The sequence below is a fragment of the Euwallacea similis genome, chromosome 18, assembly GCF_039881205.1.
Source record: "Euwallacea similis isolate ESF13 chromosome 18, ESF131.1, whole genome shotgun sequence".
In the NCBI taxonomy this organism is placed as follows: Eukaryota; Metazoa; Arthropoda; class Insecta; order Coleoptera; family Curculionidae; genus Euwallacea; species Euwallacea similis.
Window position 1 is genome coordinate 1,442,333 of NC_089626.1, and position 24,212 is coordinate 1,466,544.

Consider the following 24,212-nt stretch of genomic DNA (forward strand, 5'->3'; position numbering starts at 1 on the left):
ACTACATGTCAAGCATCATTGAATCCCAGAAAATTGCCTCTGATCTCTATGAAGACAAATCGCACAGAGGGTGTTGATATTCCTAAAGCCCTTAGTTGTGAGGCGGAAAAACCGTATACCATTACGTGCAATGGTTTTTCCATTCAATGGTCAATATTTTCCCGAGTGGTTTCTTTGGGGGATGAGGCGCAGGCGTGAAATAACGCGCCGGGAAAACGCAGTGACGCCGAAGCAACGATTGATCCCCAGTTTTCGTTTGCGGGTCGGAGTTGTGAAACTCGTTCGATATTTCCACAGAAGACAATATTTTTATAGCTTTAATAGAAAATAATTATTATTAATATAGGGTGACGAACAAAAGGATGAGTAATTATAAGGTAAGTTTTTGGCATATTGCGAATCAGGGAAATCTGAAAATCTGATCTCTTTGTGGAATCAGTTTTAGGTCATATCTGTAAATCGATAGTATCCACTTATCTTTGACCTAACGGCATATTATTCGAGGCAGTTGCGGCGACCAATTTCATTCGCGAAAAAATCTATATCGTGTTTTTTTTCCTGTTCAACCCATTTCTTCAGTCTCCAGTGAAGAATTTATAAGGCCAAAATTTCAAGATTCGCGTTAGTTAAGAGGTAGATTAGAACAAAGGCCATAATATAGATTGAAATCTAGTTCTCTAATCTAACATAATTTCACATAGTACGAACAACAAATATCTATCTTAAAAACATCGCATGTTCAAATATTAGTGAAATTTATTACATTCTATTGATCGTGTTGATAAAAATTACATGCAGACCTACTTTAGCTTGTAATTGTTGGTACCCACCTAATCGATATTGGCGGCTATATATTATAATCTAAAGCCTATTGAGGTCACCTGTGCATGCATTTTCGTTTCCATAAAATCGCTATGCTGCACTTTCAAAAAGTCCTCTAATTGTCCTGCTACATATAAGTCTTCTTCTAAGAAAAGAAATCTAAAAATAAAAAGAACAATAAAAATTCCTTACTAGCGTTGTCAGAAAGATATTGGGGATAAAACTTTTAGGGGTGCCTTTTTAAATTATAGCGTTAGGATATACGTAATTGGCTTTTATTGAATCGCCTCGTAGGCTTTTTTATTCCAATTCATGTCATGGTCGAGGACAAAACGCTTTTAATTTCAAATTTAGAAGAGTGGGCGTTGAAGTGAAAACATAAAGGCGATTTTGTGTTATAAGACGTTGCAGCCAACACTACGATAAAATTCCGGAACGGTATCTCTCAAAAGTAATTTATTTTTTGCGCTTTTTAGATCTCTACTGCAAGAGGGTAGAGCCCTGTTAATGCGCATGTGTGGGGCCAGCTTCTGGCACGATACACCATTCAGCGAACACCATATATCGACATTAGACGTTTTTATGCAACAATTCAATTCAGCCTAACATCAAATACCCTCTATTCACAAATGCGTGGTTGATACGTCTATTCAAACGCGTTCTAGATTAATAAAATGAAAGGAAACGAGGTCTGGAACGGACAATTGAAAATGCCATTTGTTTAAATATAAGTTGCCCTATTTAAGAACTGGTTGGAGATTAATAAATTTTTATTATCTATTGTCCTTTAGGCCTAATAGCCGTATTATCACCGATAATCCTATTAACGTATCGAAACTAAATTGATTCACATATCGAATCGTTTGATTGTTGAATACACAAAGGAGGTAGTGGGTATTAGCCAGTTATACTGCATATAATAATGTTGGTTGTTTAAAAGCTTTCGCCCTAAATCGATATGCGGTTGAGGCTCTAATAATTAATTACCTATACAGGGTGTCCCAGAAATATCGGTACAAATGAGTAGAGCGAGCATGGATAAAAGAATAGAGCGATTCATTCTAAATGTGTCTTAGAAATAAATTATTTATTTTCACTCTACAGGATCCCTAAGCATTTTTTTATTTCTGTAAATTGGAGACAAATCCCACAGTTTCCGATTTACCGGCTATTTCTCGAGGATAAGTTTATGTAGCTATAGTCGCTCATAAGTTTGATACTAAGAAGCTTAATGCCTCAGGGAAAATTTACCTCGATTGAAATGCATTCCTGCACGACAAGGAGGGCTTCGACATAGCTACGTGATCAACTACGGACTCTATTCAGCTTTACTTGTACCAATAATAAAATTACCCTTATAGTCTGCAAAGGGCGAGAAATTGTCTCTTTGCTAGACAGAAGAAAATGCCCCTTTGTAAGACGGCAGGACAGTCGCGAGAAATAGTCTCCAGAGAGTAAGCTGATGAGAACTAATTGGGACAAGCCTGCAGCATTCTCGTGTCTCTCAGAGTCTGAATTACACTTGAAGGTCAGAGCGCATTTATAAACTCAAAAGCATTGCAACTTGAGATTTGCCCTATTTTTGCAATCATTTCTCTGTGCAAATTAGAAGGTTTTTAGGTTTATAAATGTTCCGCTTTTTAAGTAAAGTGTAACGTTGAAGGGGTCAAAACTAGCTGCAATCAGGCATATGTAAATATATGTAATTTTACATCAGATTTCAACACTAAATAATTATCAAACAGCATATGCGGACACAATGATAAGTTTGTAACTTTCGTTCTTCATACTTTATATAAATTTTCTACAGGTCATAATTCTTTCAGTCTCGGCTTCCGTCGTTCTAAAGCCCTTTTACTCAAGCGGGATCTAGAATGAGGGATGTAGCCTATATTACATAAATTTCCCTTGTTGAAATTTATTTTCGTTCTTGTCTTATTATTCCAGATTTTGTTCGTGAGTTTAGCTGTTTTTCAACACATGAAAATGCTCTTTTATCTCTCACAGCCGAGACGTCTCCCAGGGTCCGCTAAAGCGACCTTAATAGCCCTTCCTTCAGGCCACATATAACGTTCCACAGCTCTCAATTCTAATGTGTTATTTGATATTGACACCTACCTGCATTAGAACCATAACCCATACACGTATTACATACACACGTCTAAAACAGGAGCTTCAGAAATTAATTCATGAACCCCAATAGGGACGGCTTTCAGATAAGTCTGCTATCTGCACCGCAGGCTTAAAAGGTTTGAACCTTTGGAAGTATATAATCTGAGCCCATGTCAGCCTTTAACGAAATAGACACGCCCTAATTGAACATGTTAAATGTCATTTACTTGTATAACATGTCAACATTAAAGATAGTAGAATCAATCAACGACTATCTAGTATTAATGATTCATGTGATCTGAGCCTAGATTTATCATATTACTATTTATCCTCGATATATGTGATTTGTCACACATTTATAATTACCGAAATTTCCATGGTTGAGTTTTAGAAGCGAACACCCTATAGATAGACAAGTTACAGATTTATAGCGCATGTTGAAGCTTCTGATAATAGAATCGATACGAAGTAAACTTTTGGAGAAATATCAACGTCACTCAAACAATAAAAGCCTTATGGCCACATACAATATTTATCGAATCTGCTGTATAAGTTAATTATACGAGGGAAAGAAAATAGAATTGAATGTTAAATTATGGATTTCGAGTCACCAGCGGGAAAGTTCAGAATAATTTTTACTTTCGGGGTAGGTTCAATTAAACTAGAAAATTAGTCAAGTTCTATTGAAGAGTTAAATGGCGTCTGACTTAAATGTTTCAATAACTTAGGTTTTCTGGATAAATATGTAGGTTTTTCTAAAGTTGTCTAGGGTTTTTGAATAATAGGGTTTATTGATATTAACCGATACACTTTGGATTCTGTTTGCGGATAACAGTTCTGGTGAGCCACTCGAAAAGAAAGAGGACCTTCTAGATTCGGGGCGCTCTTAAGTACTAAACTAAGGGTAATTAAAACAGTGTCGTACCCTGGCTTGAAAGCAATTACCGACTTATGACACCACCTGAGTCGTTACCGTGGTACTGATAACACTTTGTCGGTACATTTCCAGAGATGCCAACAAAGCGCGGCCGCGCTTCTCATCCGCGCCGACAAAGAGCGGCTATCCTTTCCCACAATTACCGATAAAGGGTGGTTAGACGTTAATCATAAAATAGCAAAATCGCATAAAGATAACGATTGCAAAACCTTCTTAATTGACGAAAATACTCCTAACCAGGTTGCGACATACATAGACGTCCTACAGGGGTAACATCAGCCCCCTCACAACTCTTCCACCTTAAATTAACAGACTTAACCTAATTAACAGTATTGGCACTATCATTATTTACAACTCAAAGACTTCCGATTGTGTCTCGACTTTATCGTAAAACTGGAGAAGTCTTTACATATGTACAAAAGGGTTAGATCTACTTGACCTAAGAATCCCACAAATATGAAACAAATTTTCATGTGGTGCTGATCAAAGTTCTTAAGTCAAATATTAAAATTGCTGCCTGTTTCTGTGCGAAAACCTCATTCGATTGCCAATATGCGGGCAAAACAAATTTCCCTTCAGAAAAGTGCCATGAATTGAATGAAATCAACAAAGATTTAATAACTTGCCCTCAATAAAAAGCAATCTTTGTGGGAGAACCCCGTTGTCAATCAAATAACAAAGCAGCCAATATTTAATGGAATTGGATGAATAAGTTAATTATTAAGGGGAAATTGACTTTAAAATTTCAATTACCGGGGGAAAAACTGTTGAAAGGAAATTGCATACGCCCATTTAGACGGCTGTTTTTTTTATCTATCTGCAATAATTTTCCAGACTTTGCAGCCTAGGCAATAGAAAACAGTTTTCCATCAGCTATATCATTAAGCTGAGGTTACAAAAAAGGCGGTCAGATTCAAACACGTTTCTCCACTTAAAACTGTCTGGGACAGAAACTTTCCATCAACTTACGAGTGTAGGGACAAAAAAAGGTCCCGAAGTTAGCAACAATCCCGGAATTTCTTTTCGGCCGATGTATCCATTGGTGCCCAGAGTGATTCTTCTCTCTTTATCTCATTTTGGACATGCCCCGTTAAAGCACGGCCAGTAGACTAATGCCTGATCCATCGGTAGAAACAAAAAAAATCAAATAAGTATGGTATTTTAGGACTGCTATAGTAAAATTCCTTTATACGTTATTTTCGGTATTTTCCAAGTATATTAAACTAAAGTGTCCATTTTCTTGGCAAATATATTGTGGGAACTACCCACGAACTTTCATTTCGTTATCGACAACCTAAAACGACTCAATTTTGGTACACAACAGAAGTAATTTAAGTCTGCAGTAGCAGCAGACAGGTAATTATCTGGACAACAAGAACCCAGCAAAAATGAACAAACAAGAAATAGGCAAAACATTAATCAAGAAAATCTATATAACTCCCGTCAGGATTGAGACTCTACAGGCACTATTAACGTTAATTGTTTCTGAAAATAGAAAGCAAACATTAAGAAATTGGTGTTGGTATAATGAAGGAAGGGGGAAAGGTTTGAAACGTTTGGATTTATCGTATTGACAAGCAAAGTTGCAGAAATACACCTACTTTATCAAAAGTTAACGAAGCGAGTCTCCATTTTCAGGCATTGAGAAACGTGTATTCAAACTAATTCCGAAAAAAATCTCAAACGAGGCTCTGGGTGGGTGTATTTGAATCCAAAACTTCTTTTCAGAATCACTAAGAAATATTCTTCCATCGCCTTTGTTTGCTGTTTGTCTTCGGAGCCGGTTTACACGGGTTAATTTACGGATGTTTGTGCTTTAAAAAGTCCCATTTTAAAACCATGCGACAGACAAATTTGTCTTTTCGGATTTGAACAATTGGCAATATATTCGCAAAGAATATTACTCAGACAACTTCGACGCTTGTTTCAGTCCAAACGTTTAAAACGAGATAGAAGAAGATGATAGATCCATCTTCGTCTGAGGAAGACAGTGATGAAGAACATGGAACTGGACATCATGTGGGACACCATCCACCCGCTCATCATTCTCATCACCAAACGCATCAATACCCGGTATGTACAATTATTTTTCTATGCCAATATGCTACACAACATTAAAAACGCTTTGACTTTTTGTATATTAAAGAGAATAGAAGCGCAGCGCAATTCTTTAAAATGTCAATGAAAATGGAAGCCATTTGCTTATCGACCGCTCATTTCTCGTGTTTTCCGCCGTATCGAACGCTTTAACTTTCAGCAAAATATTCACGAATATCACGTTTATAGATGTTTGTGTTGAACAGTTAACGAAACAAACGAGTTTCTTTTGCGCTACCACTTTAAAAACATTATTTCTATGAATATCCACAAGCTTTCCTTATTCCATGCAATAACGATGAATTGAACACGAAAAGTCTATTTTATGTACTTCTGATTATTAAGAAATTAGATATTTTCGTTTTAAAAATTCCTGGTGCGGATGGTAAATGAATTATAATTCCGAAGGATATGACTCTCATCTCCCTTCTTTACTGTGGATATTATCCTATACATTCGCAAGGGTAAATGTTATCATCATTTCTCACATTATAATGTGTTATTTCTCACCTCGCGCAAGCATTCTTCCAGATAATATTTAAATTACATATGTACTGGAAAACGAGGGTATTTGGAAATATATTTTCTAAGGTGTATCCGCAGTTCAAGAATGGTCTGCAGATGGACTTGTGCATTTCTGTTGCAGTTTTGTACTGATCTCGTTATCTTTATATGTCAACGATGAGAAATGTTTTGAGAGGACTGATTAAATATGACGATAATTTGACTCTCAGGCGGAAGCATCCCCATACCACTCTCACGGATCCGATGGTAGTGGAATCCTAGAGATCCCCAACAATGCTGCGGCGTTGCAGCGATCTTTATCACCAAGCAGTGCCGTCTCGGTTAGTTTTAGAGTACTTTGTTTAAAGCTTCATTTAACAAGGTTCACCTCTAGGCGGAAACCCATAGTATTGGGTCTTCCTCGCGAGCAAATTCTCTTCCCCGGCCGACTAGTCCGTCTCCGTCAGTCGCTTCAGAAAAGACAGAAGTGGACATCCAGGAAAAGCAGGAACGCGAAGAAGAAGAAAGGAAGAAGAGAATACAGCTTTACGTTTTTGTATCTCGATGTATAGCGTACCCTTTTAATGCCAAACAATCCACGGAACCGCCTAAACGCTACCATAAAATTACCAGGCATCAGTTGGATGCCATTGTAAATAGGTTTCAGGTAAGTACGGATTTCAAATGTCATATGCTGTACTTCTTAGGAAAGGGGCTGGTTTTGAATGGCACGAGGTGCCTCAATCGAAGCCTTTTTAGGCAAATTGTGCTGCGGTTGATTAGCCAAAACACCACCATAATTTACAACATTTTGAACATCCCTGCTGAAACATATACAGGGTATTTCAAATTCGACCCTCACCATTGGGATCTCGGAAACTAGAAGAGATACGAAGAAGATTAAATGGGGGCAAAGTTGCGTAATCTAGCGCTTGATCGAATACCATTTTCAAAATTTTAATTGTCCGAGTACTTCCGAAGATATCCGAGAAAAACTAAAAATTGGAAAATCCATTTTTTATTTTTTTTAGCGTTATTACAAAGAAGGTTAAATCCATAAACACATTTTCATTGCCACTTTTTCTCAGCTACACGATGACATATTCAGATTTGCCATCCGACGTTTCGTTTTTCGGCTACCATTATCAACTTTATTTTTTCTTATGGGCGCTATATTGAATTTTTCGACAAAAAAATAGTGCGTTTCATTCTGATTTCATTGATATAAAACTTCTTATAATTAATTTTTTTAAAAGCCGAAATATTTAAATAAAAAGAAATATTACATAGTTGGCCTTGACTCCATCGAAAGATTTTCTTTTGTTCGCGATATATGACAGAACTCCTCCAACGAGATTAGAGCGTGTGCAGATTTCCAATGAAAATGAGCTTCAGAAATTAAGGGAAACGAGGTATGTTAAGACTTTATTACAAATTTGACAGGAACAGTACGAAAACAGCTCAAATGTATTTTGAGTTATATTCGGAAAGACAACAACCGTATAGAACATTATTTAAAACTTTGGATGAACATATCAAAAGCACCAAACTCACCAAACTGACCAAAAACCTAAAATGAAGTACGGAAGCAGAATAGAAGAAGATTTTCAAAGGTACCAAACTCAGCTAAATGTTGATCAAGCGCTAGATCACGCAACTTTGTCCCCATTTAATCTTCTTCGTATCTCTTCTAGTTTCCGAGATCCCAATGGTGAAGGTCGAATTTGAAATACCCTGTATAACCCGACAAAACAATATACTCTTTTTATTCACAAATATTGTGATTGGCATTTATTTTAAAATATTCATCAGAAAGGGATCGGTTTGCAGTTAATTATTATTAAAACTGAAAGATTCTAACCATACACGACTGGAAACCTCATAAATCAAATCCGTAGAAATGCTGCATTGCAGAGATTGCAGACAAATCTAGTTTAGTAGTAAAATCTCGCAGAATAAACCTAGGATTTTTAATAATATATGTGACATGAGGGAAAATGGTCACATAAAGCTGTGTGGAGAGGAAATAAATGATTCCGGTCAACACACATACACACACAGAGTTACTTTTCATATTTTCATTTGGGAGTGTTAAAAAAACCATGACTGAACCAAACCCATGCTCTTTTATTACTATATAGTGTTATCGATTCATGTTGCATTACTGTACCCCTATACCCAATTTGGCAAAAATATAGGTATATAATTAATATGATATTGAACAGGTAAGTTGCGCCACTTGTGGCGCAGGTCTGTAAAGACGCATGCGTACTATTTGACACAAAAAAATGACCAAAAACCGTGTTCTCTTAGTGTTTTTGCTCGCATGTGTAACCTTCCGAATAAAACGCCCCCATTTATCTTAAAATTTATGGGCAATGGACGAAAACATTGCCACACCGAAACGTGTCACGATATCGCCCATATTCGAAAACAGTCATTATTAATTACAACATAATTGACCTAAAATTATTACACGTAGCGCTTAATTAGTTAGCACCATTATAGCTATTATTCCGCATGGGATAAACTGGAATTTGGAAAACATCAGCGTTAATTACTCAGAAAAGATAAATTGCTTTCTCAACAGCTAATTACATAAGCATGCTTTCGGTTAAAATCAAAATATGCGATTGTAATTCCGAAAGCCCCGACTGAAAGGCTTATTTTCTTCGAGAACTCTAAAATTTTCTAGAATTGATGCCATTCGGTTAAATGATTTTTTGATTTTTTTAGAGTTTTTTAAAAGGCGAAACCCAAATAATGGCTGACGAAGCCTTCCAAAACGCGGTGCAAAATTATTACGACGTATTTCTGAAGTCCGAACGAGTCGTTAAGATGGTTCAATTAGGTGCCTGGACCCAGTATGACTTCCGAGAAGTCTTTAGGTTGAATATCGAAAAACGCGTTAGGTAAGTCCCGTAGAGGCGAACCGAATCTCTAATAACATCCACTATTTACTTAACTCCTAGATCGTTGCCCGAGATGGAAGGATTAAGTAAAGAAACCGTTTATACATCGTGGATGGCAAAATTTGACTGCATTTTAAAAGGTGTTAGCCTCGAATTGCTTCTCTGATAATATTGAAAAAGTTTCTTTTAGTTCAAGACGATGAAAATAAAAGGCCTAGGACCCAAGCGATAAATTCCGAACTCTTCCTGTCTAAAGAACAATTGTTCGACATGTTTCAGCAAATATTAGGTGTAAAGAAATTCGAACATCAACTTCTCTACAATGCGCTGCTCGTAAGTTAAAGCAAAGACCTCTAAAAAGCGGTTATAACTATTTATCTACCTTAATGCGCAGCTCGAATCTGCAGACGAACAAGCTGCAGCCATTAGAAGAGAACTCGATGGTAGAATGCAGAAAGTCGCTGAGATGGAAAAGGTACATTTTCACAATAATATGGTATAGCATGGTTCAGTTCAAATCCCCTTTTAATAGTTTATACGATTATCATCGGTCTCCGCACAAATGACTGCATTTTATACCGAGTCTATCACAGATTCACTTTGTCATGCGTTTGTCTCACAATTTCTGAAGGATAAACACGGTATATGCAGTGACCTAACATTCAATCGCATTTTTTAAGCATTTCATTCTTTAGTCAATTATATTTTTTAACAGTTATTGGGGTATGGGATTCGCAAATGTTGAATAGTTTAGTTAAGTTTCAAATGTTCATTTTTGTACAGAGCTGTGTATTATTAGAACTACCGCAGACCAAATGGAGATTCTGGCAGTGTTTCTTCGCATTGATTCGATTTCGTCACAATCAACGGAATATGGTCTTAAACTATTGGAGATGAAAGAATACATTTTTTTAATTTAAATCAAAATTGTCTCCCAAAGCAACATATGTATGTTTTATTCGGTGTTCCCAAAGTTGCGTAGTCCATGAACCCTACCTACTGATTTTTGCGATGATTTGCGTCAAGACGTATCTGGACTCTACTAAATGCATAAAAGCGGTTTACGCTGCGTCATTATCTCCATAAAGTACAGATATTTGCATAATCTAAAATGTTTTCCGGATTTTGAAGCAGCGAAATTTGTTTCTAATTTTCCTTCTACGTTTGCGGTGTGGCATTCTCAAAGGCGATGGACGAATTAACTTCTTCCACTTGTCGATGATGACTGAAGCGATAACGGGATCGTCCATCGTATTTACACCGTGTGCATGCGCGTTAGTGACAGGAGTTTCGGCGTAGACGATGTATGACGTAGCCTACCCTTCTAATTTGGATTGAGGCCGCAAATTCTTTCTTTCTATTAAAATTCTTGTCGTCATTGAAGATCTCAATGACTTCTTTGATGAGCTTAAGGTGGAAATAGAAAGGAAGAAGTTACAACCTTCAATCCAGATTGGAAGCGTGTGCCACGTTAAATATTATACATCGTGTGCGCCAAAATCCCTTCCAGTTCTTTCATAAAATCGCACGCTTGAGGATGCACATGGAAATAGTATAAATACCACGCATGATTTACAGGACACATTTACTGCATGCTTCCTCAGTCATAGTTGAGATGCATGAGAGATCGCTTTCCCCATTTCCTTATTGCATTTGATAATGTCCATCACAGATGCGAAGGAAATGTCAGGAGTTTTCCTTATTTTTTTTCCGAATAATTTCGTTTAAATTAGAGAACTTTCAAATCCTTTTTAATATTGTCAAGTTTTCAATTCTTTTTTGGCAAAGACGATTGATTCCTGATACCATACAATATGGCAATACAATGTTTATCTTCCGAAGAAGAGAAAAGTAATTTACTTTAATATAAATCTTTTTTAAACTATAAAACGCATTTTATGCTCAACTTTACTTAAACATAAATCATGATGCTATGCATTAAATATTTTTACGCTGGGCTGCTAAAAACAGTAAAAAGTCCAGAACGTTATTTTTACTAATTCTAATGGTTTGTTTTGTAAAATTTGGACTTTTATGCGCATAAATTTCGAACTTCATGTCGTCGTTCCTTGATTTATGCCCAAACGGGAACATTTTTTAAAATAACGATCATTTCCTCCAATTGTCGGACATAACTAAAATGTGTAAAATAATTTATCGTTTTGAGAAAGAGCTGAGTTTCTGTTACCAACCTGTGAAATTGAACGTTTCATTTCATGTGAGTGAAAGTTACATTTTTTAACGCAGGTTTTTCTTAACGTTTGTCATACACTAGTGCGTGCTTCAAGTGTAAAGTTGGACGAACAATCAAAGGTAAGAATTTCTTCTCTTCTATTGTCTTTTACAGGTTTTTGCAAGGTCACGACGGAAGAGGCAATGCTGTTGCAATAGTTTGAAAAAAAATTAGACGAAAACACGAAGAATTTGAACAGAAACTCATACTGAGTGAGGAAATTATAAGAAGTCAATATGTATATAAATGAAAAAATTATAAGTGTAGAAAGTGAGAGATAAATAAGAAATGTAAAGTGGAGAGATGAAGCAAACGCCATTGACAGTCTGCAAATACCACTCGAACTTTGAATTTTTCCTGTGTTAAAAAGGAGAATCATTTCTGTTGATGTTTGTTTTATGTTATCACCATATTTATGAAATTCCTGGTGTTGTGATAATAACTTTACTTCGTGCGGAGACCGACAACTATTTGATCAATGTCTAAAATGGACTTGTTAGAACTGACCCTTAAAAAAGTAATTGGTCGATTATATTATTTAAAAGGTTTGAGTTTTATTATTTATTTCTTCGCTTATTTGATAAATTTTTCTTCAATTTCTCTTTGATCTGTGACCAAATTCTCTATGAATATCAACAATAAAATCCGAAATTAGGAAAAATGTTAAAAGATGAAAACATTTTCAAAGGAAGAACACGTGATATGTATAACTAAAAAGACTTGTTTCTCTAAAATTTAAAGATTTATAATCTAACTAGTTGATAAAATATATTTTCATGAAATGAGGTCAAATGTATGTTATAGATCTTAATCAATCTTAAAATCATTTTCGTTAGATAACTGTAACTCCTCAATATATTATTTACTTTTTTGCTGGTCAGTTCATCTTTTGAAAAGCAATGACAAAGAAAATCCGTCCTCTAAAATCCCCAAATCACTTGCTACCTATCTAAAAATCCGTCTGAGAATGAAATGTTTTTCTTCACCAGAACCGGAAGCTGTTGCCGAAGTTTGTATTGAAAGAAATGGAATCCCTTTACATCGAAGAACAGAAACAAGCGATAAATTTACTGATGACGAATTTGGAGTCCCTCCCAGTATCGAAAGGATCCACGGAATTAAAATATGGCTTGCAAAAACTAAAACGCTATAATCACAGGTTGCATAACCATAATAATCCGTATAATGTGAAGCACCTTTTGATGAACTATGTTACTTCTTTTAGATCGCAAGGATCTTTAGCGAAACTGGAAGGAGATTCCGCGGACAGCGATACCACTCTAACAAAAATGGACGTCGTTTTAACCTTTCAGCTTGAGGTAAGTACCTTCCAGCTTCATCATTACATCAAACAGCCACAAGCCATTTTTTAAATTAAAGGTAATAGTAATGGAAGTGAGAGGTTTAAAATCATTGCAACCGAGCAGAATAGTATACTGTACTATGGAAGTAGAAAATGGCGAAAAGTTACAAACTGATCAAGCCGAAGCTTCTAAGCCCCTGTGGGACACGCAGGGCGACTTTTGCACCACCCACCCCTTACCAATCGTCAAAGTAAAACTTTTTACCGAAAATCCTGGCATGCTTGCTTTAGAAGACAAAGAACTTGGAAAAGTTATTATAAAGCCAACACCATTGTCTTCTAAGGTATACCATTTGGCTGTTTTTATTATTACAAGGGAAATACAAATAAGGTTTTATTCTAGGCCCCAGAATGGCACAAAATGACTATTCCAAAGAATCTTCCAGACCAAGACTTACGCATCAAAATCGCCTGCAGAATGGATAAACCACTCAATATGAAACACTGCGGATATTTGTATGCTCTAGGCAAAAGTGTGTGGAAAAAGTGGAAAAAACGTTATTACGTTCTTGTCCAAGTCTCCCAGTATACCTTCGCAATGTGCAGTTACAAAGAGAAGAAATCTGAACCTTCAGAAATGATGCAATTAGACGGGTACACCGTGGATTATATTGAAGCTTCAAACGGTAATTTCATCTCTTTTTGGCTAGAGATGTACTTTAGTTGTTTTCGTCATCGGATTGGTAAAACCGACTAGAAGTGATGAGGAACCCGAGTCAGTATTATGCTAAGAAATTTGCTATTCGACGAAGAATCAAACCCTATTGCGACTATGAGCATAAAGGGTGAAGCAACTACCATGCTACGAGTATAACAATAAAATCTTCACATTGCAAAAGGGGTTCCAAGTCATTTCTACAGTGTGTCTAAGACAAGGATGTATCTATTACCGTTTGCAATATCTCCCATGCAGGACATCCTTATCTTAAGCACACTGGGCATGCGGTACCACATCTTATACTTTGAGGCTCGCGTCAATTTCTGTGGTATCAATTTTATTCTTTTCTTTTAAGCTACTTTGATGGTGGGAACGGGTAAGCGTAAGTTACCTCCATTATGTCAAAAGGCAGCAGAATATCTCTGTACAAATGACAACTTATTTCCAGACTTGGAAGGGGGTAGGTTCTTTTTTAATGCGGTAAGAGAGGGAGATAGCATTATATACGCGAGCGACGATGAAAACGAATGCCACCTTTGGGTTATGGCCATGTATCGCGCTACCGGACAGTCGCATAAGCCCACACCACCGGTCACTCTTCAAGATAAAAATTCTACAATATCTAAAATTCAAGGAGGTACCTATGCTTTAGACCATATTTAGGACACGCTATAAACGTATTGGCCTTCCAGATGCGGACAGAGCTAGAAAACATGGAATGGAAGACTTTATCTCTGCAGACCCTTGCCAGTTTGACCATCACATTCTTTTTAAGTTATTACAGTCTTTAACGTTGGATTATCGGCTGGCAGACATCTATTGTTCCCTGGTAGGAAATATGGGTCAATATTTTTGGAAATGGTAAAAAATACGATTGTTACAGGGTTGGTTCAGCTCTGGTCAAATATTTATTCTCGATGAGTACTGCGCGAGATACGGAGTGAGGGCTTGCTATAGGCATTTGATGTATTTGTCTGATTTGCTGGACAAGGCAGATAAGAACCACATGATCGATCCAACGCTTATACACTTCAGCTACGCATTCTGTTCGAGTCACGTGCACGGAAATAAGTTAGTAGTTATTTCTGGTACTCGTAGCACACTGATTCAAAGTATTTTCTACTTCAAATTTCTGCACTGGGGGTGGGACCATATTTATCGCATTTAAGTGTCTTCGTAGAAGAAACGAAACTTCTTTAATGACTTCATTGGCGATGAAAGTTGGGTATATTGATAAACGACATGAGAAATTTGTTTTAGGTCGCATGCGATAGACGAAAAAGTCGGGTACAATTTGCCAACTAGTCCTCAAGGTTTTGGCAAGTAAGTGTGCAATTGTAATTTATTGAATGAACTTTACCACACTGATAACAAGAACACCAAGTTAATTTGTTTTCTGCACCAACCCACACACGGTTTCTTAAATGTTCACTCCCAGTTTGAATGCAATAGTACACAATGAATCCTAAATATTTATTTAAAATGGTTTGTCTGACATGTGATAAGTATACCTAGAGGTAACGATCACTGACTTATACACCTACATTACTACGTAGCTACTTTGAGTCAATGTGTAAGTTATTAATTCGGCACCAACAGGGCCCAATCTGTATATTTTGGTCTTGTTTTGCCAGTCATATTTACAGACAAGAAATGAGTAATTTGGTTCTCACAGATACCTAAAAGTTGATTTCTAATTTCACTTAATTGCTTATAGTATGGAGCCGGTTCCTGACGGGGTTGGCAGCGTTACCTACGAAGAAAAAGAGAAGTTCCAAGAAATTCGAGAAAGATTGAGAGTGATGCTTGAACACCAAGTGACCAACTTCAGGTAAAATATATTATTTTTATAGTAAAGATGATTCAAAAACTTATGGGGACACCGCACGATAATAACAAAAATTGCCTCAGTACCAAACCCTGTAAGTTATTGAAATAGCAACAGAAACATCTACAACACTACAAATTACAACGAGCTGTGACACAAGGACTAGCAACACTTCACCATGGACATTACTTCTGTCGGTATTCAAGTGCGGTAATGTTTAGTTACGGGATAGGAGAGTAATTGAAATTATCTTTAAATCTCTAGTGAGTTTATAACTTGCATGAAAGCTTTAAGCAATGCGTTTATAAGTTTTTTGGAACCAACCTTAACATACTTTTTAGAACTTATTTGGAGGTATGTATGCTGTGGTTTCCCAGGCGCTTACAGCTCTACATTTTAATCCCCACACACTCAATTAACTTATTTTTTTTTAGAAATTTTTGGCTCTATACATGTGAGTCAATGCAGCGTGTTAACTCACCCATATATTACAGGTACACGTTTCCCTTTGGTAGACCGGAAGGTGCTCTTCGAGCAACTATTTCTTTACTGGAGAGAGTTTTAATGAAAGACGCTGCTACCCCTGTGGCTCCAGATGAAGTTAGAGCTGTCATTAAGAAGTGTCTGGAAACTGCAGCTTTGGTAAATTACACCAAGTTGTCAGCGGAAGCCAAAATTGAGGGTAATTATTTGCGTAGACACTTTAAATCTTTGCCCAGACAGCCATAGTAAAATGCTGTTTAAAATCCGTACAAATGCTCAGCCGAGAAATTTAAATCCATATCCAACGAAACGAAAAGGCCCAACTTTTTGGTAGAGCAATAATAAAATTTTAATTTTCAGAGGATCTAAGGGGCGAAGCAATGGTCTCCTCCGGGAAAAAGCTTGACGACTTAGTTCGTCTGGCTGAGCTTTGCGTAGATCTGTTACAACAAAATGAAGAACATTACGCAGAGGTAAGAAATGTCTCAAAAATTATATTTAAATAAATTCTGCTAAAAGTGTATATGTTAAAAAACTTTCTTGTACTATTCATCATTGACTGTGATTGGCGAAGAGATTGACTGTCACTTAAAAAATTGCAGAAAAATACTAATTTATTAATGGTGTGTCCAAGGACGATGGAAAATAACAGCTTTCGTTCAATGAATAATCTCAGCTATTATATTCATAAAGTGCTAATTAACTAATGATGTTAACGTAATCGTATTGGTTTTTAGTTAATTTAAAAGTTTCAAAAAGTAATTTTTTTTTAGCAACAGCACCTACATAGATTTAATAGGTGCATTGATGTTGTGCAAAAATAAGTTGCAGTGCTTGGTTTTGAATTTTGACTTTACTTCAAGTATAACCTTGTGGTCAATGAAACAAAGAACTATGTTTTCAGTTATACCTCAAAGAGCTATTGTGTTTGGAAATAATAGAAATAGGTTTGTGAGTTCAGTTATGTCCTCAATAAAAAATAAATTTCTATTGATTCCAAAGCAACAACATCTCTCTTATGGTATGGCAAAAGCGCTTCTCCTGGCTTTAAGTACCCTATGTATTGTAATGTCTGTGTAATTTTGTATGTAACTGTAGCAACTGCGTAAGCCTGAAAAACCTGTGGCCAGTCAGTCGGCCCAAAGTGCCCAGGCGGGAGGGTCGGGGCAACCGGCGCCTGCGCAGGGCTCCCCGGGTACCCCCAGTCGGCTCGCCAAGCAGCACTCAAACTCTGTGTCTCGCTATTGCATGCCTCCGCATGCTAATTACACCCCACCAGATCCCACGGCACGTACTATTCTTTATTCTTCTTCATTCTTCTTTAGAGATCTTTATTCTTGGTCTCTTTATTGTCACTCTAAAGCTCAGAAAAAAATTTTGCTCAGCAAGAAAAACTCATTATCTCCGCTTCAGATAGGAATTTGAAGAGACCAGTAATAATTTCGGAAAAGCAACTTCTACCACTCATAAAAAATATTAAATTTGCTTTTTCGAGGAGAGCGGTGGCAACAGTAATGTTGTGAAGATAATGGAATATTCACATGTATTTACATGACCAAGTTGAGATTACTGTTGGGTTCTGCCAATTGGGTCGGTGGTCTGGACATGTAACAAGTGTTTTGTAACTAGTGTCGCGTGCCTTTGTTTGCTTGGTGGAAAATCATTTTAAATAACGTTCAATCTGAGACCATTGACTTCTTGTAGATAAGCCTTATCTATCACAAGCGGATATTTTTAATTTTTACAGTGTATAATTTTTGCAATATCCGCTTGTCTTTCGTTCATTACTGATGAACAAATTAATGAATGAACAAGCTCGATTTTCAAAAATCGAGCTGAAACTGAATTATTTCGTTCATTGCGTATTTTAAGTCAAAGAATGTAAGAATCTGGGCCTGTTACGTGGCATGATTCAGTGTGTCAATATTATCTTATGTGTATCAAAGACAAAATGGTTTTATGTTTTAAATGTTTGTTGAGGATTCATAAAAACTGTATTGTCGAAAAAAATCAAATTATCTAATTTTATTTAATTAATCCTTTTTTACAAATACAGGCTTTTGCGTGGTTTAGCGACCTCCTCGTTGAGCACGCCGAAATATTCTGGTCGCTCTTTGCGGTTGACATGGACAGAGTTTTGAATGATCAAGCTCCTGACACGTGGGATTCTTTCCCACTATTCCAGATCCTTAATGATTATCTCAGAACTGATGGTAAGTATACATTTGACATATTATAACACATTTGTTCTTAAAATTAAGAGATGATAAGAAAGTAAACGACTCCACTGGTCTCCTTTGCTATATTTCTATCTTTTGGTGGGATGCAGCCGTCCAACTTACATGGAAAATTGCAGATACTACGATTAACCAACAATACTTTTGACGAACTGAGCAGATTTAAAGTTGCGATTATTCTTTTTATGGAGCCGCTTGTAATATAGCAGGGCTCCGGGTATGATATGGGCAAACACACTTCTCAAAAAAAATCTCAGGGATATCGGGCTTTTTTCGACAAACCCAGAATAAGTAGCAATTTTTCTTATAGACAACCTCAAAAATGGCCGATTCCACCAACACCTCAGAGACGCCTTTGCTTCTCTGGTGGTGAGATACGTAGACTTAATGGAGTCCTCTATAGCACAATCGATACATAAAGGTTTCGAGAAAGAACGGTGGGAGATAAAGGGGTAACTAATCAAAACTACCAGCCCCTCTATAGTAATCGATAAAATTCTTTTAGAAATGGTTGTGCTACGTCGGAAGATCTCTTCTGGAAGCTAGACGCCCTGCAATCCTTCATTAGAGATCTTCACTGGCCAGATACTGAATTTAGGCAACATTTAGAGCAGAGGTTAAAACTTATGGCTTGCGATATGATTGAGTCGTGTATTCAAAGGACTGAGACTGCCTTTCAACAGTGGCTTAAAAAGTCAGTCACGTTTTTGTCTACTGATTATATCTTGCCTTCTGAAATGTGCGCGATGGTCAACGTGATTTTAGACGCAAAGAATCAGTCATTCAAGCTGTGCGCGGTAGACGGGATTGATCTGGTATGCACAGTGTGCACTTAGTAATTTGGATGTATAATTATTTTCATTTACAGCACCAATATCACACTAAAATCGATGAGCAGATTGATAGAACCCTGGCCAATATGAACCAGGGAATGCTTACAAAGTTGATGTCAGTCCTAGAGGCCACGCTTACTAAGTTATCTCGATATGATGAGGGCAGTTTTATTGGGTCCATATTAAGCTTTACTGTAGGTACCATCAGCAAAAGTGTAGTCGAAAATTACGCATCATGACGTTATAGAATGTTTCGGGGTCAGGGAAAGACGTAGGACAAAGTTACGTAAACTTCCTACGCAATAGCATGGAACAGATTCGAGGTAAGGTGACCGATGAGCTGTGGATCTTGAACTTCTTTGAACAGTGGTACACGGCTCAAATGAACATGATTTGCAATTGGTTGTCGGAAAGATTGGACCATGCGTTGCATCCGTACCAGTGCACGTGCCTTGCTCATATAATAAAGGTAAATTTTATTGTCCCTTGTCCAAACATTTGGAACTTGCGATTAACGACTTGAAATTAAATGGAATTTTCTCATGCTGCTGAAACATTATATTCCATTTTAGAAAATATTCTCCGATTTTGAGCTCCACGGCGTTATGGAAGATAAGCTTAATTCCAAGGCTTATCAAACTATCGCTCAAAGAATGCAGACTGAGGAAGCGACCTGTGCTCTAACTTTAGGACAGACTGATGGGTACGTATGCTGAATATTATGTTTTGCTAATTTAATAATTTGATGCGCATGCTCATTTGAAGTGCCTTATTCAGAAACCTGTAGATCTGTTCCAGCAGAGAAGTAGACCGTCTCCGGGTGGTCAGAAATAGTCAGAGATTTGCGTTATATACAGATCGGGACTCCATGGATGTATTTCTGACTGTTTTTGACAATCCGGAACTGATTTTCTAGCCTGTTGAGCTATATTGCTACGTTAATGTTGAATTAAATAATGAATATGTAGCGCTGTGGAAATGGGCGAGGATGACTCAGACAGCAGAAGCAGATCGTTAATGGGCAGCTTGGCAGGAGACGAGAATCCCTTGTCTAACGTAGGGAATATGGTGGCTGGAAGGGTTAGTAATTTCCTAGGAAAAGGAATAGGGGGGATTGGTTCCAAATTAGGTGGTGGGTCTAGCTGGTTCTAGGTTGTTATTTTTTGTTTATCGTTAGATGGACTTCCTGGGATGGAATGTCCCTTACTGTTTAATTTAATATATTTGCATGTGGTACCAATGCACTAGATTAGGTGTGTAAGTATACAGTAAACGTTACCCAAGTAGGTGGATAGGAAAACCTAGACGAATTTGTCAATATCCGCTAAAATTTAAGACGAAAATTCTCAAGACTAAACTCAAATGTCTATATCACGTTACTTTGATTTTTTCTATTCTTTAATAATATGAAGGTTGGTGAATTCTCGTGGCAAATCTACAAGAAATCTGCGTTATTGGACATGAATATAGGGTCATTGATATTTCGAGAATCGACCTGTTTTATCGAAAACTACCATGTACAGAAGTATGTGGTTTTAATGACACGGATGGCCTGCCCTGATTATCTTTCCTAGTATTATTAAAGAATATTTATAAAACTGGTTATTGAATCGTCAAAGAGAGAAAGTGGGTGAAAATCTTGCCCTTGTCCCCACTTGAATAGTCTAATATCACTGAATGATTTGATGAGAGCGCAAAAAGAATTTTTCTTCTTGGAGGGCTACATTAAATAGTAAATATGTCGGTGAAGTCAGTTTTCGATTCTGAGGAGATTCAACAAATCCATTTCCTTTAATCTCCACTTTGCATGTTTCTAAAGTGAAAAACATGGTTTTATCATGGACCGTGCTATTATTCAACTCAGAAAGGGGGACCCATTTGTGCATTTAAATAAAAAATAGATAGTCCGTTGATATAAAACGCAGGTAGATTTTAAATTGTTCTAGTAAATTATAATATTGTATGGTGGAATGGGTGCTCATCTTTGATCACTCGATCTCGCCGAGTAAAGCGACCATTTCTTAGGAAGGCGATGCCATGATATGGAAGCCGCATTAAAACGATGGTCGGGCATTTTACATTCGTGTGATGTTCTACGTAGCGGTAGGTAAAACTGTGCTTGAGGGCCTCTAAACATTATTGCCGCCATGACGCCACATTACGTAGATTACAATATTGTATGGTGGCCCGTTCTGACACTCGATCTTTCTGAGAAAAGTAACGATTTTCTAGCAAAGCAGTGCCGTGATATGGAAGCCGCAGTTAAAGCGATGTTCGCCCATTTCACATTTATGTTGTCTTTTAAATAGCAGGAGATAAAACCCTTGATTGACAGTCTTTAATTATTATTAACGCCATGATGCCATAATACGTAGATTATCATATTGCCCGTCGGAACGGGTGTCCATCTTCGGTCAATCCATCTTGCTAAGTAAACCTTTGGAAAGCGGTGCCGTGATATGGAAGCCGCAATAGCATACACCGCATATTTACATTCATACGGTCTTTTAAGTGGCGGTAGGTAATACCATTATTCACAGGCTCTAAAAATTGCTGACGCCATGACTCCATATTACGTTGCTACATTACACCTTTAGAAACCGTAGCTTTTGTGCTGCAAGGACTTCAGCTCTATTAAAATATAGTCCTTGTCAAGCCCAAAATTTAGAACAACGGAACTTTTAATGAGGATTACGCGACTATGAAATTTTAAGCGAAATTTCAAATTAATGTCGTTTTGTCGGCCACATAATATATTGTGGGTTGGAGAGGGCACGCACAAACTCCACTTGATTTCCCTGTCCACCTAATTGGTGATTTGCTCTGTATATGAGAGTTAAACAAAAGTTGTACCATAATATATAATACGTTTATGTTCGACCAGTTGAGATAACTGTTGAAGATATAGATATATGAATTATTACTAGAGCACTTTACGCTAGCTCTAAGAGTATTAAGAAGTTACATAAACAATTTTGGAAGACGATTTTTTTAACAAAGCATATCAAATAAACACTTTGCTTTGCTGCGGGGTTTGAATTGAATGTATGATATAAATTAAAAAAGACTTTCGGGATAAGGAAATTTATGTCATAAATTTTAATGCCGGCAACTGCAGCGAAGTGCTTTGAATTGCCGCCTATGCATTTCTTATAATTGACTTATCAGGCCAGTTTCTTAACGAAACTGATAATAAAAGTTTTCCGAATTTAGGTTTAAAGAGTTAAGCCAGTGAGTAAGGAGGGTATAAGGGTATTACTAAACACCTTATATATTTTATCTCTTCAGAGATAACATTGTATGAAAGAGGCATTAATTGAGTAGGTTTCATTGTCTTTCGGCCTACTGATGCAATGCGTGTTTAGAAGACCCTTCTGCCTCACGTTTTCAAGATTTATAATACCTTTTCAAGAAGTTATGATATGATTAATCGAAATTTGATGCTCTAGAATTAAGACTAAAATTCGTTGACTTAATGGAGTAGAAAAAACGCGGTGCTTGACTTAATGCTAGAGTGGCAATAACTCATTAGTAGCTGCAGCAAGAATGGAGGCTCTATTTTTTACAGGTATAACAAAAGAAATGCTCTAGGTTTGAAAATCGGAATGTAACAAGTACAAATTTGGTTTATAACTTAGATAGCAACAAAAAATAAATAATATGTGATAAGTGTTTAGCGGACTAGGAAGTATTTATCTTTAAAAAATTTAAACATTTCCACTTGTGTGCGATCTGACCCTGCAGCGGTGTTTTCTGCTGGACTTAGTTGCTTGGATGCCTGTTTGGAATTGCAGGGAAACCCAGAGCGAAGCTTTAACATATTACTAACATTCACAGTAATAATTAGTGTTGTGCCTATTGGTGTTAATTGGTGTAAAAATCATTTATTTTCTAATAAATCTATTTTAAGAACATTATAGTGCCTAGTGTGTGCAAACGGTATTCGAAAACAGTTATCTGAATTCTCATTTACCATGACGTAATGACGCCTTCCTCGCTTGACCAGATAGTAATAATGAATTCAAGACTTATAACGTCACAAAATGCCTTAGGAGTTTGCTACTAGCGGATTAAAGCAATTTACTTTGATGTCTTTGAGACTCTTAGTTATTAAATTACAATTAGTTTCAACCAAATCGAATGTATAGCGTGATTTACACCGCGAGGCGTGACCTAAAATGGGTGATTCTTTTAGCGATTTTAACGAATAAAGTGCAATCTATTTGGTATTATCGTTGAAATACAGGGTGGTAAAGTTTCCGGTTTGCAATCGCCCTAAATTTAAAAATTGAAGTCAGGTGAGACCTACTTAGTACTTTTAGTCGTAAAATCGCTTGAGGAATCGCCTCGTTTGCTTTTCTAATCGTGGCAACAAATCACCTTCTATAGGTATTCTCTAGAAATTGTGCTTTAGAGTCCAGCAAGGAAACACCGCTCTCGACTCAGGCGCTATGCAAGACTAGCCTTAACTTTCATAAATATAACAATATGTATATTATTAGTATTTAAAAATATACATATTTGGTACTAGTCATTATGAAGTTCTTTTCAACACCAAATGCTAGCTAAGAAGATTCCATAATATAATATAATGTATAATAATTAAAACCTTTAATATTTTCAATGAAATTTAGGCCTTCCGCGCTTTCAACTTATAGATGCAGCCATTGTTATCGCTAAAGCCTATTGTATTAAAATATTTACGCTATTTAATATTCATGTATTGCAACTTAATCTTGTTATACTTAAGGTTTAAGTAAGGTAACTTGTATGGTAAATAAATTGTTTTAAAATATTGATTGTCGTTTTTGTTGCGAGTCGTTCTTTTGCAAAATTCACCCCCAAATCTAAGTTTGGTGGTAAGTTACGTAGATCTGAAAATTTGTCATATAAACTTCATGTTGTCAGGCAAATCCACCCTTTACTAATTTGGCCACAGCACTACAAGGCGTTCTGTTAAGGATGTAGGGCGACTATATCACAGAAGTTATAAATGGTAGAAGTGAAGCAAAAAAACATGGAAAATATGATCAAAGAAGAACGCAAAAACTTTCGTCGTTGCAACGCTGCTAGTTCTAGTAGAAATCAGTACTCCATCTTTGAACTCCTGTATCTGAGGCAATCTTTTGACATAGTTTTATTATCGGAGCAATTTTCGCGGCATTAAATGTGCCTCTAAAGTCAGTCTAATGC

At 36.8% G+C, this 24,212-nt stretch overlaps 1 protein-coding gene across 5 annotated transcripts; it reads left to right on the top strand.

The window, feature by feature from the left end:
- The first annotated feature begins 250 nt into the window (after nt 1-250).
- Nucleotides 251-23,816, top strand: Cadps (calcium-dependent secretion activator 1). 5 transcript variants are annotated; one of them, XM_066399274.1, is made up of 27 exons: nt 251-377; nt 5,802-5,944; nt 6,703-6,813; nt 6,867-7,139; nt 9,209-9,384; nt 9,445-9,524; nt 9,575-9,717; nt 9,779-9,859; nt 12,607-12,936; nt 12,998-13,264; nt 13,324-13,606; nt 13,994-14,020; nt 14,087-14,275; nt 14,331-14,467; nt 14,522-14,709; nt 14,899-14,961; nt 15,356-15,469; nt 15,961-16,148; nt 16,310-16,422; nt 17,048-17,236; nt 18,006-18,162; nt 18,497-18,638; nt 18,692-19,001; nt 19,055-19,213; nt 19,267-19,488; nt 19,592-19,722; nt 19,988-23,816. In XM_066399274.1, the coding sequence occupies exons 2-27, from the start codon at nt 5,831-5,833 to the stop codon at nt 20,169-20,171; spliced, it is 4,371 nt and encodes a 1,456-aa protein (XP_066255371.1). In that variant the 5' UTR covers nt 251-377; nt 5,802-5,830; the 3' UTR covers nt 20,172-23,816. The 5 variants fall into 5 exon arrangements, with proteins under 5 accessions (XP_066255371.1, XP_066255373.1, XP_066255372.1 ...); XM_066399276.1 differs by lacking the exon at nt 17,048-17,236; XM_066399275.1 differs by lacking the exon at nt 14,899-14,961.
- Nucleotides 23,817-24,212: the final 396 nt, after the last annotated feature.

What these genes read in the sequence shown, in the direction of transcription:
- Cadps (XM_066399274.1), top strand. Translation starts at nt 5,831, where the DNA reads ATGATAGATCCATCTTCGTCTGAGGAAGACAGTGATGAAGAACATGGA. An exon ending in CACCAAGCAGTGCCGTCTCG is followed by an intron (nt 6,814 to 6,866) that starts GTTAGTTTTAGA and finishes GTTCACCTCTAG; the next exon opens with GCGGAAACCCATAGTATTGG. An exon ending in CACCAAGTGACCAACTTCAG is followed by an intron (nt 15,470 to 15,960) that starts GTAAAATATATT and finishes CATATATTACAG; the next exon opens with GTACACGTTTCCCTTTGGTA.